This window comes from Peromyscus leucopus, chromosome 8b (genome assembly GCF_004664715.2).
Source record: "Peromyscus leucopus breed LL Stock chromosome 8b, UCI_PerLeu_2.1, whole genome shotgun sequence".
In the NCBI taxonomy this organism is placed as follows: domain Eukaryota; kingdom Metazoa; phylum Chordata; class Mammalia; order Rodentia; family Cricetidae; genus Peromyscus; species Peromyscus leucopus.
Genome location: NC_051086.1, coordinates 87636466 through 87653965, shown reverse-complemented (window position 1 = coordinate 87653965; position 17500 = coordinate 87636466). Strand labels below are relative to the sequence as shown.

Genomic DNA, 17500 nt, shown 5'->3' with positions numbered 1-17500 from the left:
TTTCTCCTGGGGATATTTATCAGTCATACTCTGTGTTTCCCAGATCAAGTCTATTTTACATATATACATATTTATATTCATATGTAAAATTTATATTTTATTTTTAAGCCAAGTAGTAAATAAAAATAGTTAAAACTTTTTAGAAGGAAGAGATTCTTGGTAGAGCTATCTGAGATAGCTCTGGTTTTAATCCTGTCACATTTCAGAAGTTAGAATATTTGGCTATTTCCATCTTCTGTCATAGTTGTTTAATGATGGATTATTGGCACCTGCCTGTCCCACCTCCTGTCGTTTAGTGATTAGTAGCACTAGCACTTTGCCATTTTATAATTATGACCTTCTATTTTTTAGAAAATGATGAAGTAAGTGTCAAACAGATTTTGGAGAACTTAAGTACACAAAAACCAGATTCTGTATTGGAAGGTGGGTAAATGCCGTCTGACTTCAAATACTTTTTAAGGCTTTCATTGTCTTAAGATATTATTTTTGAAGTAGCATTATGAAATATAACTTGCACATAAAATTATGTTTTTATATTTAAACTGCCTGATTTGGTGAAGTGTTGGCCTGTGCATGGTAATAAACACTTTTTACCCCCAGATTTTCTCCACATCTCTTGATAATGTCACCTGCCTTCTCTACCTTCTTTCTACTTATTACCCCTAGGCAGTCACAGGTCTTTCTGTCACTAAAGATTTATGTTTGGATTTAAATCCTTTTTGGTAGCTTCCTTTACATGGCACAGTAGTGTTGAGGTTTATCAATGCCTGACATGCTTTAGTAACTCATTCTTTTATTACCAAGTACTATTCCATTTTATATTTATAGTACAGTTTATCTGTTGACTTGGTGGTATATGATGTCTTTAGTTTGGGGCTTTCACCTAAAAGCTGCTGCAAACATACATGTTAAGGTTGTCATATAAGCATGCTTTTACTTCTGATTAATTACCAAGAGGTTGATGACTGGGCCATATTTTGATGTATGTTTAAGTTTTTGAGAAACTGTTTTATAAAGTGGTTACAAACTTTTTTATCCATTGGCATCAGTAGTGGAAGTATTTGAGTATGCCAGTGTCTCCACATCCTTGCTAATTGTGATGTAGTAATGTAACTGTTCTCACAAGTCTGAGTAGTGTGTCACTGTGACTTTGTATATTCCTGGTGACTAATGATGTTGAAATCTTTTCATTTCTTTATTTTTCTCTTTATATTTCTTTGGGTTCATATTTTTTTACTCATTTTTAAGTTGGGTTATCTTTATTATTTCTTTATATATTATGGATGTAAGTGCTTTATCAGATACATGCTTAGCAATTTTTTTTTCTCCAAGTCTTTTGCTAGTCTCTATTTTCTTGAGTGTCTTTTTTTGCGGGGGGTTTCAAGACAGGGTTTCTCTGTGTAGCTTTGGTGCCTGTTCTCGATCTCGCTCTATAGACCAGCTTGGTCTTGAACTCACAGAGATCTGCCTGGCTCTGCTTCCTGAGTGCTGGGATTAAAGGCGTGCGCCACCACCGCCCGGCCATTTTGAATTATATTTTTAAACACTGGGATTCTTTTATTTTTAATGGCATGCCCAATTCTCATTATTCATTTGTTCATTTTGAAACTGAGTCTTAATCTATTTCTAGGCTGGTCTCTAACTCTTAAGTTAAGTGGTCTTCCTTCTTCAGACTCCAGCCCTTCAGTTCCTGTTAGCTTTTCATACTGAGATCAAAACAACTGGTCACCTCAGGGAAATACTCAGGATACTGGAGTTGATGTCTAATTTGATTAGTTTTGGAACCATGGAGACAATGTTGTGTTATATTTTTGGCTAGCTGCCTGAATTATTGGCATATTATTGTTCATCACATAGAACACAAAAGCATTTACAAAGAAAAAATATGAAGTGCCTTTGACTGTCCATTTGCTTTCAGATATACAAACAGCCCTTAATACTACCACGTTGATGAGCTCCGACAAAATTCAAGTTGCCAACTTAAAAGATGCTTTTAGTGACCTAAATATTCCTTTAAGACCCAAGGAACAGCAGATGTTAGAGGAAACGCTTAATGCTGATGGTATGTATAACCACTGTCAGCCTGTTTGCCTTAACAAAATTGTTCTTCTGAGATCAACATTAAGCTTAATAAATACCTTTGTGTGTTTGAGCTTTTGAGACAGTGTCTATGTAGTCCAGGCTGGCCTAGAATTGTGTATCCCAGGCTATCTCAAACTCTTGACTCCTGAGGTTGTGGATGCCCAGTGCCACTCTGGCTAATAGAACATCTTAAATAAGTTTAATGAACATGTTTAACACCACCCTTTAAAGTCTCATTTATTGATGCCACTGGGTTAAGGCAGATTTGTTTTGAACACCTGGTGAACATGAAGGAAGGTAAAGTGATTCTCTGGGAGGGCTGGGGTGATTTGAAACTGTTAGGAAGAAAAAGAGGGGTCTTTCTGCTCTGGTTGAGATATTTATGACATGAGGTTGGGTGAGAACTTCCAAAGCTTTCAGACAATAGGACAGAGGATTTTCAAATTTGGAAGCTATTGTGTGTACTTTAAAAAAATTGATTCCTAAAGTTAGAAAGGAACTATATAGGATAAGGAAGGGGGCTGGTGGGGTATGGGGAGAACCAGAGGATGATGGTAGCAAAGTAAATGTAAACAAATAAGATTATAAATACATGCTATGAAACTACATGTCAGTTTGTATGTTGAATATATACCAGTAGTAAATAAAATTAAAAAATTTAAAACATAATAAAGTGAAAATAAAAAGCTTGGCAAAATAAAACCAATTCCTAGGACATTTTTCTTTTATTCATTATTAAATGAGCTTGGGCATTGCTCCGTTAGTTATATTGACTGGGGCACTACATGGCATCACATCAGGGATATAGTGTCATCTATGTGAATAGAACCAGCTCATGTTGTGCAGTGTGATCAACCTGACATTCAGTGCCTTTAATATGTCAGGGGTTATTTACTATGCAGCATATGAAATAAATAAAAATATTTGCATTTTGAAAACATTTGGTGAGATAAGACATGGAAGACAAAAGTGTGGTGGCTAGAAATGTAGCTCAGCTGGCAGAGTGCATGCCTTGCCTGAAGCCCTGAGTTTGATCTAGTCCTGTAGAAACCTCATGTGGTGGAATGGCCCTGTAATCCCAGCACTCAGTGGGTGGAGGCAGGAGGATGAGAAGTTCAAGGTAATTTTCAGCTATACAACATGAAGCTTGCTGTATAAGAAGACATACAATGGGAACCGAATCCACACGGGGTGATAGGGTAGTCAACAGAGATGTTTTAGAATAGATGACTTTGGAGTTGAATCTGAAATATGAGTTGGAATTTGGCAAAATTCGGAGACACAGGGAAGGAACATCCAAAGAATTAGGTAAGAAAGTTCATTGTGTACAAAATGTAAACATTAAGCAGTATTAAGGGACACCAAGTAGTCCAGAATATCTGATGTCTTTTCATATGTGAGATACAGGAAAACCATCAGGTTTTAACCCAAAGATGAAACATTTATATTAGGATACTTTTGTAAACAGAAAGCTGAAAATGTGCAATAGACAGTAGTCCAGGCTGGAAATAGAAACTTTGAAGTCATCCACATATAGTGCACAATTAGAAGACAGCTAAGTGTAGATGCTGGGTGAAGTGAGAATAAGCCAGGGACAGAGCACCAGGGCATCCCCTCGGTTAAGTAGCGGTGAGAAAGAAAGGGTAGTTATAAGGGCCTTAAGAATTAACCAGAAAGATGGGGAAGAAATCAAGAGGTAGCCGTATTAACAAAGGAAAGTGAAGTCAGTTTGAAGGCGGGAAATATTAAATTAGACAAGAATTAGGAAGTACTCACTAGCTTGGTGGTAAGTAGTCAACTGGTAGACTTGATAAGAACAGGTTTAGTGGTGGTTGATGGAAGCTAGCCACTGGTAGTTGGAAGATATGAATAAAACCATTTCTTTCCAGAAATTAGCCTGTGATAGGAAGGGAAGGGATAGAGTAGTATTTAGGAGGAATGCAGGCTGAAGGGAAGTGTTTTAAGGAAAGTAAACGATGAACTGGTTTTCACGAGTGGGGTTTGAATAGATGCATGGTGGGTAGCATTCTGGACAAAAGTCCACAGTGCAGAAAACTATATAACATGCTCGAAGGGGGCAATAAGCAAACTGATGTAGCTCACTGTGGATATCCATCATGTTTCTTAACTGTTAATTTAATCTTTGTGCTGCCTTTCTATTTATAGAAAATGGAGACATTTCCCAAAGGACTGCTCTTTTAGCATTGAAGAGCAATAAGCGTCTACAGGATTTTAGAGGTGAGGATAATTGATAAGTTTTGTGTACATTTAGAACTTAGAAAAAGAGCCATCATTGTTGAAAGGGATTGTCTATTTACACACAAATATAGCTAATATTTTATCTTATTGAATAAATGAAACACAGCAGTGTCAGGGCTTAGATGAAGGTGAGCTTCTTATGTGTATGTAAGTCGGGTTTTTAACATTGCTTATTAACCTCTTTCTTCCTTCCCTCCCTCCTCATTCCTTCTTTCCTCCCTCCTTCCCTCCCTTTCCTTCTTTCCTTTCTTTTCCTTAGTAGTATGGGGAACCGAATCTATACCCCAGTCCTATTTATTCATTCTCTCTCTCTCTCTCTCTCTCTCTCTCTCTCTCTCTCTCTCTCTCTCTCTCTCTCTCTCTCTCTGTGTGTGTGTGTGTGTGTGTGTGTATACACACATGTGAATGTGCATGTGCAGAACCAGAGATCAACATTGGGTATTTCCCTCAACCTCTCTTTACCTTATTTTTTGAGACTGGGTCTCCTTCACTGAACCTAGAGTTCATTGATCTAGCTAGACTGGCTGCCCAATAAGCTCTAAGGATCCTCCTGGCCCCTCCCATTCCTACCTGCATATACACGTGTCTGCTTTTTATATGGGTGCTCAGGTCCACATGTTTTTTTGGCAAGCATGTTACTTATTAACCATCTACCCACTACTTTACTATTAATTCTTAGTTTCCTGTTTATTGTAGTTTTATTTATTATTTATTATTTGGTTTCAGGCCTTAAATTAACTCATTCCAAATTGATGTTTGTATATTCTCAGAGATAGACTTCTAGCTTTATTCTTTTTTTTTTTTTTTTTTTTTTTTTTGGTTTTTTGAGACAGGGTTTCTCTGTGTTAACTTTGCTTCTTTCCTGAAACTCACTCTGTAGTCCATGCTGGCCTCAAACTCACAGAGATCTGCCTGCCTCTGCCTCCTAAGTGCTGCGATTAAAGGCGTGTGCCACCACCGCCCGGCTCTAGCTTCATTTTTAAGCATTTTTTTTTTTTGGAGGCAATGTGATTTTCCCAGAACCACTCACTGAGGAGACTTTTCTTAGTACATCTTTAGCACCTTTGTTGAAGATAGTCATATTTTCTTGACTGTTCTTAGACAAGCTACTTAAAGTACAGTACATACATATACAACTAACTATATTGGTCACTATATATTCCGCAGGGATTTTTTTTTTTACATTTATTTTCTTTATTTGGTACTTGTATCCTTTGAATTTATTAATACATTATTTATACCAATTATTACTATAATAGCCCCTATTAAAGTGTTTGTTTTTAAATAGAATGGAGACAGGTACATGAGAGTAAATTCCCCTTTCCATTAACATTAGTTTCCAATTATTAGCTGAAGTTTAATTTCTTCTATGAGTTTGTCTTACATTTGGTTCTATTTGATGTATATTAAGTGAAGATTAAATACATATTTAGAGCAAGCAACTACTTAATGCAAATCGAACTGGGCTATCGTGCCGCTAAATGAAAGAATGCAACTGTCCATATTAACTTTTGAATTAGAGTTTAAAGTTTGTTATTTAGAATTTAATTGTATCTAAATTGGAAATATTTCCTTTTGATAGAGGCTAATGAACTTGCAAAGGCTCTGAACAAAGTCGCCAGTGGAAAAATTAGTATCGATGATATGAAACTTATTTCCAAAGGCCTGGGACTTCATGTTCCAGATGAAGAATTACAGAAGGTGGAATCAGACATTTCTGTTGATAGTATGTATTTCCTTTTCAGAGTAATCTATCATCTATCTATCTATTAATCGATTGATCTGTCTATCTATCTATCTATCTATCTATCTATCTATCTATCTATCTATCTATCTATTGTTTTTCAAGACAGGGTTTCTCTGTGTACCTTGGCTGTCTTGGAACTTACTCTGTAGACCAGGCTGCCCTTGAACTCATAGATCCACCTGCCATTCAAGTCCTAGAATTAAAGGCATGAACCACCACTGCCTGGCCAGAGTCATTTATTAAAAGTCCACATAAAGCTGTATTTAGTTTCACTCATAAATCCATGGAGCTGGGTGATTCAGAATTAATTGTAATAAGTTCAGCAACAGTTGATTTTCCTTGCCGACTGGATGGAACTTTTTTTTTCTTTTTCCTTATACTGAGCATTCTAGGGAAATATAATCTTCCCTTCTCCTCCCATCTCTTTACTTTTTGAGACTTAAATAACAGGTTACCACTGGTCAGAGACTGTGAAGCTATATCAATTCCATGAAATAAATTCAATTTGATTTCCCCAGAATCCTCAAAGAGTTAGGTTGGTGATTTTCAATTCCTGCCATCATTTGCTTACCTTACATGGAGGCCTGGTGGTGCTGGTTTCTCCTTAGGTTCCAAATAAATGACTGATTAAAACAAAGGACTGTACATATTCTTGTCTGATATGTATACGCATTTTAGGTAGAGTCTTCTTTAGATACCATGGTTGAGTTTCATGTCCAGTACTTACTTTCTGGTGAGTGAATTATCACCATGAAAGTGTAATCATTATGTGGGACTTGTAATGCCAAAAACCAGAGACTATAAAATCTGGGAGAAGCACTCCAAAGCAACCACTGTAGTTGGTTTAAGGTAAAACTCATGTACAATGCTCATTGGCTCTCCCAAAGAAAGACTTTAAGAGCTACTCTATCCAGATTGCTTTTCAGTCATTCTGAGTTTGTGTATCCCAGACCCAGAGTTAGAAAGCCACAAGAATAGTTTTAGTTTTGGAAGTTAAGTAAACATACATAACTTTTAACTAAAAGCCGCCCATTCTTTCATTTTCAGAGGAGGGGAATGCGGATTTAAAAGATTGGCTGACAAAGTTGAAAGAAACACCATATTTCACTAAAAGTTCAAGTAAGTGGGAATTCTTAAAAGACAGCTTGGGAGGAGTAGATTCATTTCCATTACTTGCATTTGTTAAGTTTCTAGTTTTATTTAAGCAACACACAATTATACAGCAAATATGCTTTGGCTATAGAGTCAACAGGGATCCAGTCATGAGCTTTTCTTGATTTATGTTTTCTGTGTCACTAAATAAACAGTAAATACCCCAAATCTATCTGGATGATTCATCTTTCTGTCCAAGTTTGTAATACAAGATGGCTGACCAGTTGGCTATTTTACTGGATTTTACTGAAATCCTGGGGGAGTGAACCTATTGTTCCCTCCTCTTTTTCATCCTATTAGCTCTTTATTAAAAGGAGATTTTATTATGAGTTTCACTGCTGAAACATATAGGAATAAGGAAAAGTACTAAAACTTAAGAGAATTCTCTCATGAGAGTCTTCCCATTAATCCCTACCCCCAGTGGAACATTGGATATAATCTGGCTTTGATATATTTAGTTAATTACTGTCTCCATTTTAAAGAGATGTGTTTGTAACTTTCGAATTGTCAAAGTTTAATTGATACTAGGTTATAAATCTACAACTATTCTGGACTCTCTGGGTCTGTTTGGAGTAGTCCATATCTTGAGAAGTGTTGAGGTAGTTTAAAGTTTAGTCTTTGTCTTTCTGAACTTGAAGCAGAACTTCATTCAAGGTTCAATTTGGATAGCTACAAAAGTAAATCATCTTCAGATCCAGGATTTGGGATGTATTCAAAAGTCTATTTATTTTACCCTTGATCCTTCAGAATGGGGCTGATGAGATAGATTTTATAGGTGTATTGTTCATAAACTTCTTACGGAGTTAGTGTTTATGAAATGATGGTTACAGAGCTTAAGAGTTTTTGTATTTGGAAATAATTTATACATAATTTCAAAAGTAAATATTACATTTTATCGACATATTAATGCCATCTTATGTGATATTTTTGTGTATTGATGCATGTGAGCAATTCACTTTAAGGAAAATAAATACTTGAGGGTAGTCAAACTATGACTAGGTTTTCGGTTTTAAATTACATTTCATTTACTTATTTACATGCATGTATGTATGGGCATAATGTATGTTTGAAGGTCAGAGGACAATGTGTAGGAGTCAGTTCCCCCCTTCCATCATGAGGGTCTGGGAGAGAGAACTCAGGTTGTCGGACTTGGCAGCAAGTACCTTTACCCACTGTGCCAGCTCACGGGCCAGCAGTTTTCCAGTTTCTGGCAAGTGAGCTACTTTAGGAAATCTTGAAGAGTGTAAGTAGATATTCTGAGATTGCTCTTTACATAATATTATTTTTTCAAACTTAATTTAAAATTTTTATTAGATGTTCAAGGAAATTAGCATACAAAGCAATAAGCTTCATTAATGGAATTTTCATAGCCACTTAGTTCATATTGCTCCTCATCTATTCTCCTCTCTAATTTCTTGTATCCCCTCTTTGCTGACTCCTCCCTTCCTCCAACATCTCCCTTTCTGTGTTTATGATACATGTATTCTATTACTCCTTTCTTCTTCCCATTCCGTAAGATTTCTTTTGCCTCTCTCATGGTCTCCTTCCTTCTTTCATGACTTACATACCAACATACCATATATACATATACACATAAGTATATGTGTATATGTATATATGGTATGTGTGTGTATATATTATTACCTCTCAGATTTAAATATCTACAGTGACTTAGTTATCTTAAATAACTATAAATTAAATACTTTGGCCTTTAAACTTGACTTCACAATTAATAACTGTATTTAGGGACAGAACAGTCTTTCCAAAGCTGTTTTCCTTTCTTACTTCATAAGTCAAGGGAAATTTGAGAGTGACTTCCCCACTTGAGGGGTGGTTTAAATTAGGAGATGTTACATGCAAAACACTTCTCATAGTTTAGCAAGGTCAGGCTGCAATAAATAATAGACATGATGGTTATTATTCAGGATATTTCAGTGTTTTTGAAATTTATACATTGTGTATTTTTTTGCACCTAGAAATGCAAGGTCCCTTGAAAACTCTGGCCTCCATTAGGAGAAATGAGGTGAATTCTAATGATCTACTCTCCATTTTGAAAAATTCGGGGGTTGTTTTACCCCAAGATGTGATTGAGGCAGCCCTGAAGAACGTGGCACCCAGGGGTAAGTACTTAATGTTCTAAGTACCTTTGCTCAGTGAAATGAGTCTTCTTGAACTTTCCAAGTCCGCAGAGGTGTGTTTGCATCATGGATTAGCCTAGGCTTCTTCTACCTACCACTTAATGAGATTCCAGTTGCTATTATCCATGGTCTAATTATTTTCAGCAATGCCTTGCAAAGCAGGATATGCAGGGTTAGTGTATGTCTGAATGATACCATGAGTCTGTCTTTCTGACTGATTATATCTCCAGATTTCAAAGCCAAGCCTAGAGAGTATTTTCCAGGGGAGCAGTTACTACAGTTGCCTGTTTGCTTTCTCTTATCATTGACTTTCCTCATGTTCTCTGACATTTTTCCTTTTAGAGAATGGGACATTGGATTTGGTAGAGTTTCTGAACCATTTGATCAAGTCACAACTTACATCTGCTCCTGAAAGTAAGTTGGGTTTGTTTTTTTCCCCATTGAATGGAGATAGTTAATAACATGTTGTAGGTCTCTTGCAAAAATCTCAGAGGGTCTTTTCAGATGATATAAGCCCAGTTAACACCATGAAAGGCTCAATTTTTAATGCCTTTGTGCCATACATGTTTAATCTGTAGCACAACTAAAAAAGACCAGCATAACAGGAGGCTGTTAGTTAGCTCTTCTTTCTAGTCTTGACCCCAGAATCTTGATGACTGCAGTTTTTCACTAAGGGCCTCATGAAGTTAAAAGTAACATTAGTTAAAATGAATGAACCAGGCCAGGCAGTGGTGGCGCATGCCTTTAATCCCAGCACTCGGAAGGCAGAGCAGGCGGATCTCTGTGAGTTCGAGGCCAGCCTGGACTACCAAGTGAGTTCCAGGAAAAGGCGCAAAGCTACACAGAGAAACCCTGTCTTGAAAAAAAAAAAATGAATGAACCAGACCTAGAATTAAATTGCTTGGTTGTAACCAAAGTATACTTATGAGACATATTAGCATATGATAAATATGAATTCTTAATGTTAAATTATAGTTCTTCACTAAGAAACAAGAGAAAAGTTTTATTGTTATTAAGAGAATTTTCTTTGGATTTTTCTTTTGATATTTTAACTTATTTCTTTGGTTAGTTTTTTGTATGTGCCTCTTTTGTTCTGTATTTTTTTTTCTGAGTAACTAAACTCAGTCTGGTAAAATTTTTGACAGTACCATACAGTGTGATAAGGATTTTATTTAATTTTTTCAGTGTTCACAATATTTGTGTTTTTTCAGCCTTCTGATTTTTCTGATGAGCTCCTGTTTCTCATGCCTACAGTAATAGTGGGATGAATAATTTTTACTTTAGGCTGCAATCATGTCCCTTTCACCCTGCTTCTCAGGGGCTTAACGTTTACATATTTGGTTATTGCTCATGACTTTGGATTGACACAAATTTGACAAACCAAAAATCATTATGGTGAAAACTTTTTTTGTAGAAATGCCTTCTTTGAGGGAATTTCTTAGTACTATACTTCAACTATTTAGTGTACACACACACACACACACACACACACACACACACACAAATATATAAATCCAACATGCTGAGTCCTTTTTTGTTGTTTGAGTGTGTATGGTTTCAAGGCTGACCATTCTGCATTGGACAATCAATTAGGGCACTCATCCCTGGAAGAGGCTAATTCTTCCAACAATCAGCAGTTCCCTGTAGTTCTTTGTGTAGGGGTGGGACCTTGTGAAATTTTACTCCCTCCATGTTAACATTATTGATATTGCATGCAGTTTTTAATTGTGAGCAATCTTCTGTGTTAGAATTAAAAATACAAGGAATCAGTTTTAAAGGGGATTGAGTTAATAAAGTTTGTACATTAGAACACTCACTCATTCCGGTGCCTGAGTGAGGAATGGATTGGAAAACAATTAGACTGAAGGCAGTCTTCAGTTGGAGCTTGGGAAGTGAGAAATCAAAATAGAAATGCTCTCTTTTTCTTTGCTCCTCCCTGAATTTTTTCTGTGGGAATTGGGGGATAGGGAAATATTGTTTACCCCTAGCAACCCCCAGCAGATCACTGGGTAAATGGGCACCTTTGCCACTTGGCTTGACTTGCCAGCTGCTTGGAAGCTTTTTCCTCCTTCCTTCACCAACATGTTTCCTTCACCTTATCAGAAAAAGAGTTTTGTTTTCTTGTACATGATTCTGGGGCTGCAGGACTGTCTGAGACTTTTCTCAGACAACAACACATCTTCTTTACACTCTCACTTCTGTAGCTTCTCAAAAAAGTTTGTATATACTGGTACCTTTTAGAGTTCCTAATGGACTAGAAGTCACAGGCCAAATTTTTTTTAGTGTAAGATATTCAGAGTAGTAGCTTACTAAAATGGACTACTTGACAGTATTTTGTGAGATAATAAAGAAAAAATATGTAATGCTCCTGTTTTCTTACACTTGCTAAGTAATGTTTTCTCTACATATTTCTCCTAATGTCTTCTTGATGAGTTATGAAAGATACTGAGAAACTTGTGTATTGATTTTTGAGGTATGTTTACACATTTGAAAAATGTGCGATTCATTATCTCTAAGAAACATTTTTTTTAAAAAAAATTGTATTTCTTATATGGATATAAACATTTGAGTACAAAAGTGCGCACAGAGGTGTTGGATCTCCCTGGGGCTGGAGTTTGGTGGTTGTGAGCTTCATCATGTAGATGCCGGGAACTGAACTCAAGTCCCTTGTAAGAACAGCACATGCTTTTAATTGCTGAGCCATTGCTCTAGCTCAGAAAAACAAAAACGAAAGCAAAACTTTGGTAATGATTTTGGGAGGCTCCCTATGCTTATGTTTATTTGGAATTGAATGAAGTCATATTTTGGGCTACTTTATACATTTCAGTATCACCATGTTTAACATTCATGATTTTATTAAGGTTGGTAGAACTATTACTTATATTTTCAATCTAGTTTCTTATTTTATACTTGCTAATAAAGAGACAGAAATGGTGGGATAAGATATGGGAAGGAATCTACAGGTAAATGAAGAGTTAATTAGTTAACTAGCTAACTAATTAAATAACTGCCTAATATCTACCCAGTGCTGGATATTATGCTATGGGTAAGAATGAGTAAAATTTAATTGAAAGATTTTATTGGATTTATTCATTTTATGTATAAATTTTTTCCTGCATGTATGTAAGAATACCTCATATGTGCTTGGTACCCTTGAAAGTCTAAAGAAGGTGTCAAATCCCCTGGAAACTAAGGTTGTGGATGGTTGTCAACCACTATGTGGGTGCTGGGAATCAAACTTAGGTCCTCTGCAAGAGCAACAAGTGCTTTTAACCACTGAGCCATCTTTCCAACTCCAAAATTGAAATTTTAGACTAATAATACTATCTGTGACAATATTCATTTAATATATTTTAAACAATATATATACACTTTTAATATATTTTAAACAATATATATATATACACTTTTAATATATTTTAAACTATATATATATATATATATATACACACACACACACACTTTTGGCAAAACATAGAAACAACACATTTATTTAAAATACCCATTTTATTTTTTAATACTAGTTTAATAGTTGGTTTTACATGTAAATTTGTCACTAGATGCTTATTTATTAGACCTTTCATTTCTGTTGGCTATTTTATGTTGAAGAAAATAGTGATGCTGTGTTTTAGAAGCAACATGCCATTTGTGATAGTTTAGACCTTGGCAAAATAGAACCAACAAAAATGAGAGATGTTAATGAAAACTAATTTTAGTAATTGTTCATTTACTAAGTAAAGACTATAACTTTAAGACTTTAAGGAAAGATGCTTCTAGACTTAGTTGTTCTGTATTGTCACAATGAATTAGACAAGGTGTTATACTGAATTAAAATTTTTCCTTTTACTGTCTTTACAGTTCTAGGGGTTGAACTCAGGACCTTGTTCATGCTAAGCAACTACTCTGCTGCTGAACTACATCTCTAGACATTTATTTTACTTTGTGATGATTCATGTTATAAAGTGTAACAGAGACCCAGCCACAGTTTTCTTATATCTCAAACAGTATGTAGGACTCACATAGACATCCTACTTTTATGTGATTTCATATCTTCCTTAATTCTATCATGTCATGTTTCCTTAGGAGAAAAGATTGATGCCAGTACTGTAGATAAAGTTTTGAAAGACATGAACCTAACACTCAATGAAGAGGAGGAGCAAGTTCTGTTTGAACACTTGCGAGCTCCTGGTGAGGCTTTAAACCACTCATAGTAGTTAACATTATTGAGTTTATTTGTTCTGAGGTTCCCCTGGGGAGTTTCTCATACCAATTAAGTCACCTAAGATAGCTCTTTTCAAAAACAATCATTACAGAATTACAGAAGTCTTGATAGATTGAGATGCCGTAAACTTAGATGTGAGTAACTGCTTCATTCTACCACCAGGTGAGAATTACTCCCTAAAGCACACCTTTTAAAAGGCTATCCCTCTCTTCAACATCCCTCCAGTGGTTGTCAGCTTTACCTTAAGGTCTTTGATCCATTTTGAACAAATTTTTGTACAGGGTGAGAGATGGAGAGATGGTGTCTTCTATATGTGGATATCCAGTTTCTCATGCACCAGTTGCCACTTGATAAGGAGGGGATAGCTTTTTCAATGTATGTTTTGGGGTGCCATTGTCAAGAATCAAATGGATATAGCTTCTTCAGCCTATTTTTATTCTATTTGCGATGCATCTGGATTTTTGCCAGTACCATGCTATTTTTTTTTTTTTTTTTTTTTTTTGGTTTTTCGAGACAGGGTTTCTCTGTGTAGCTTTGTGCCTTTCCTGGGACTCACTTGGTAGTCCAGGCTGGCCTCGAACTCACAGAGATCCGCCTGCCTCTGCCTCCCGAGTGCTGGGATTAAAGGCGTGCGCCACCACCGCCCGGCTATCCATGCTATTTTTTAAAATATAGTTTTATGGTATAGTTTAAAGTCAGAAATTAAGATACCTCCAGGATTGTTCTTTTTCCTCAGGGTTGTTTTCAGCTATCCAGAGTTTCTTGTGTTTCCATACAAATTTTAAGGCTGTTTTGTCCATTTCTGTGAAGAATGTCACTGGGTTTCTTTTTTATAATAGTAACATTAAAACTGTAGATTGCTATTGTTTATATGGTAATTTTTGCAATATTATTTCTGTTACTCTATCAGTATGGGAGGTCTTCCCATCTTTTAGTATCTCCCATAGTTTCTCTCTTCAGTGCCTTATGGACTCAATGTAAAGGTCTTCAATATCTTTGCTTAAGTTTTTTCCTAGGCCTGATTTTTATTGATTCTTAGTTCAAAATATTGAACAGCCCCGAGAGAGTCTTTAAGGGACTCTCAATTTCCCCTTTAAAACTTCACAAGCCATGCCTCCATCATCTGCCTCTATTCACAAGCCGTGCCTCCATCATCTGCCTCTATTCACAAGCCATGACTCCATCATCTGCCTCTATCTCAGCACTTTCCTTTCAAGTTTCCACACTGCTCAGTAAGCTCTGAACACACGGTGGCTTTTTTAACTTAAAGTTCCACAGTCCTCCCACAATTCTCCCCATATCAGCATCGTCAGGCCTGCCACAGTAGTCCACTCTCAGGTAACAATTTCTGTCTTAGTTAGAATTTCTATTGCTATGATAAAACACCAAGGCAAAAGCCACATAGCGAGGAAATGTTCATTTCTGCTCATGACTCTTAGGTTACATTCCATGACTGAGGGAAGAAAGGGCAGGGACTCTAGTCAGAAACCTGGAGGTAGTAACTAAAGCAGAAACTATGGAGGGGTGCTGCTTACTGGCTTGCTCTTCATGGCTTGGTTGGCCTGCTTTCTTATACAACTCAAGACAGACTGCCCAAGTTTGGCAACACCTACGGTGGGATCAGCTAGGCTCCCCTACATCCATCATTAATCAAGAAAGTACTCAACAGACTTGCCTATAGGCCAATCTTACAGAGTTCTCTCAGTTGAGAGTCCCTCTTCCCAAATGACTCTAGCTTGTGTTAAATTGACATAAAACTGACAAACACATTGCATAATTCAGATTTTCTTTCTACAAAGATAATTAGCAGGAATGTATAGAGGCTGGAGAGTAATATTAGTCTATATTGTCATGACTTGTAACTTTGCAAATGAAACTCATATCCCAATAACTTATTTTAATAGACCTCCAAATGTGAAAATAGAAATATAGATTACTACTGATTTTTCTGTCTCCATATATTCAGGCATAATCTTTTTTTTTGTGAAAAGCTATTCTTCAAGGCTCTATAAGTCCCAAAGTCATGTATTACATCTAAAGACTATATTAAAAATTCAGCATATTAGATTTCACATTTCAATGTGATGTTATCATTATCATCATCATCATCATCATCATCATCACCATCATTATATCCAAACTTTAGGGAAAAGATTATAGTGTTACTTTTCTTCTTTACATTGAAACAATAGGTATAGACTCCGATTCCCTTATTTTCAAAAGTATTACAATATATACAATTTTATATTGCAATTTAAAAATGTTTGCCATTTATTGAGGATGTACCATGTGCCAGGCATGGACTTAAGCACTTTGATGCTTCTCAGTGCTCTGAGGCAGGTGCTGTTAGGTTTTCTGTTATAGAAATGGAGAAATGGAACTAGAAGGGAGGGAGAAATTCTAGAGAAAATTATGCAAATGGCCAAACAAATTATTTTTTGAGTATTAGTGCTATATATGTCTTTACTTTATAGATGATGAAGAAGTGGATATGGAAACATTTATCGGGACCATGAAGATGCTCAAAGGTGAGCGACATTGATTGCCAATGAGACTGGTCAGAGCACTGAGCTCATTTCCATCTTCATTTATCTTAAGTTTCTTTTTATTGTATTGATTTGGTTCTTTTAATGTATATGTTAATTATAACAAGTAAATGGTTTTATTATGATTTCATACATGCATATAACATACTTGGATCAGATTCACCATCTCTTTTACCCTGTCTTTTCTCCTTTTTCCTAATTCTCTTTTATTCCCTACAAGTCCTCCTTTTATGTCCTGTTTCTCTTTTTAAGTTCTATATACTCTACACACAAGAGAAAATATGTGAGACTAATTTTTCTGACTATAGCTTATTTTGCTTAATATGATGATATCTAGTTTCATCCATTTTACTCCAAATGGAAAAAAAAAAAGTCTTCTTTATTGCTAATAAAACTTAATGGTAGCCGGGCGGTGGTGGCACACGCCTTTAATCCCAGCACTCGGGAGGCAGAGCCAGGTGGATCTCTGTGAGTTCGAGGCCAGCCTGGGCTACCAAGTGAGTTCCAGGAAAGGCACAAAGCTACACAGAGAAACCCTGTCTCGAAAAACCAAAAATAAATAAATAAATAAATAAAATAAAATAAAATAAAATAAACCTCAATGGTAGCCGGGCGGTTGGTGGCACATGCCTTTAATCCCAGCACTCATGAAGCAGAGTCAGGCGGATCTCTGTGAGTTTGAGGACAGCCTGGTCTACAGAGCGAGATCTAGGACAGGCACCAAAGCTAAACAGAGAAACCCTGTCTCAAAAAACAAAAAACAATAAACAAAAAGCAAAAACAGAAACAAAAACCAAACTTAATGGTGGAATAAAACTTCATTGTGCATATCAATCATATTTCTCTCTATATTAATCCATCGATGGGCACTTGCTAGTTTTGTAACTTGGCTATTACTAATAGCCACAATAAACATGGAGCCAATTATAACTGGCTTTACTTCTTTTGGATATATGCCTAGAAATATAAATCTGGGCCGTATGAAAGTTTTTTGTGATTATTTTCCCCCAAAAATGCTATACTGAGTTCCATAGTGTCTAGAATAATTTATATCCCCACCAGGAATATATGAATATTTTATCCCCCCAGTTTCTTGCCAACATTTTAAAAAAATATTTCTTTATAATAATTAATTCTTTACTAAATTGGTTATGTTTACTACTTATTGAAGTGATTGAAAACCAAGATGCGGGGGCTTGGAGAGATGGCTCAAGTCATACATGCAAGCAAAACACCTGTATGCATAAAATTTATAAAAAGGGAAAAAAAACATAAAAAATTCTAAATGGCAAGCAAAGGCTAAAAATGAAAAGAAATCATCTTTTTTTTTTTTTTTTGCATCTTTCCAAAATTG

The 17500-nt window shown here is 36.0% G+C and overlaps 1 protein-coding gene across 1 annotated transcript in view; it reads left to right on the top strand.

Annotated features, from left to right (window-relative positions):
* LOC114702204 overlaps positions 1-17500 on the top strand; it is a 175449-nt gene that overhangs the window by 103938 nt on the left and 54011 nt on the right. The window contains exons 31-39 of the mRNA XM_037200852.1: positions 352-423; positions 1919-2062; positions 4249-4320; positions 5924-6067; positions 7136-7207; positions 9217-9360; positions 9721-9792; positions 13462-13566; positions 16075-16128. Coding sequence (XP_037056747.1) covers positions 352-423; positions 1919-2062; positions 4249-4320; positions 5924-6067; positions 7136-7207; positions 9217-9360; positions 9721-9792; positions 13462-13566; positions 16075-16128 — 879 coding nt within the window. The remainder of the gene's footprint in view (positions 1-351; positions 424-1918; positions 2063-4248; positions 4321-5923; positions 6068-7135; positions 7208-9216; positions 9361-9720; positions 9793-13461; positions 13567-16074; positions 16129-17500) is intronic.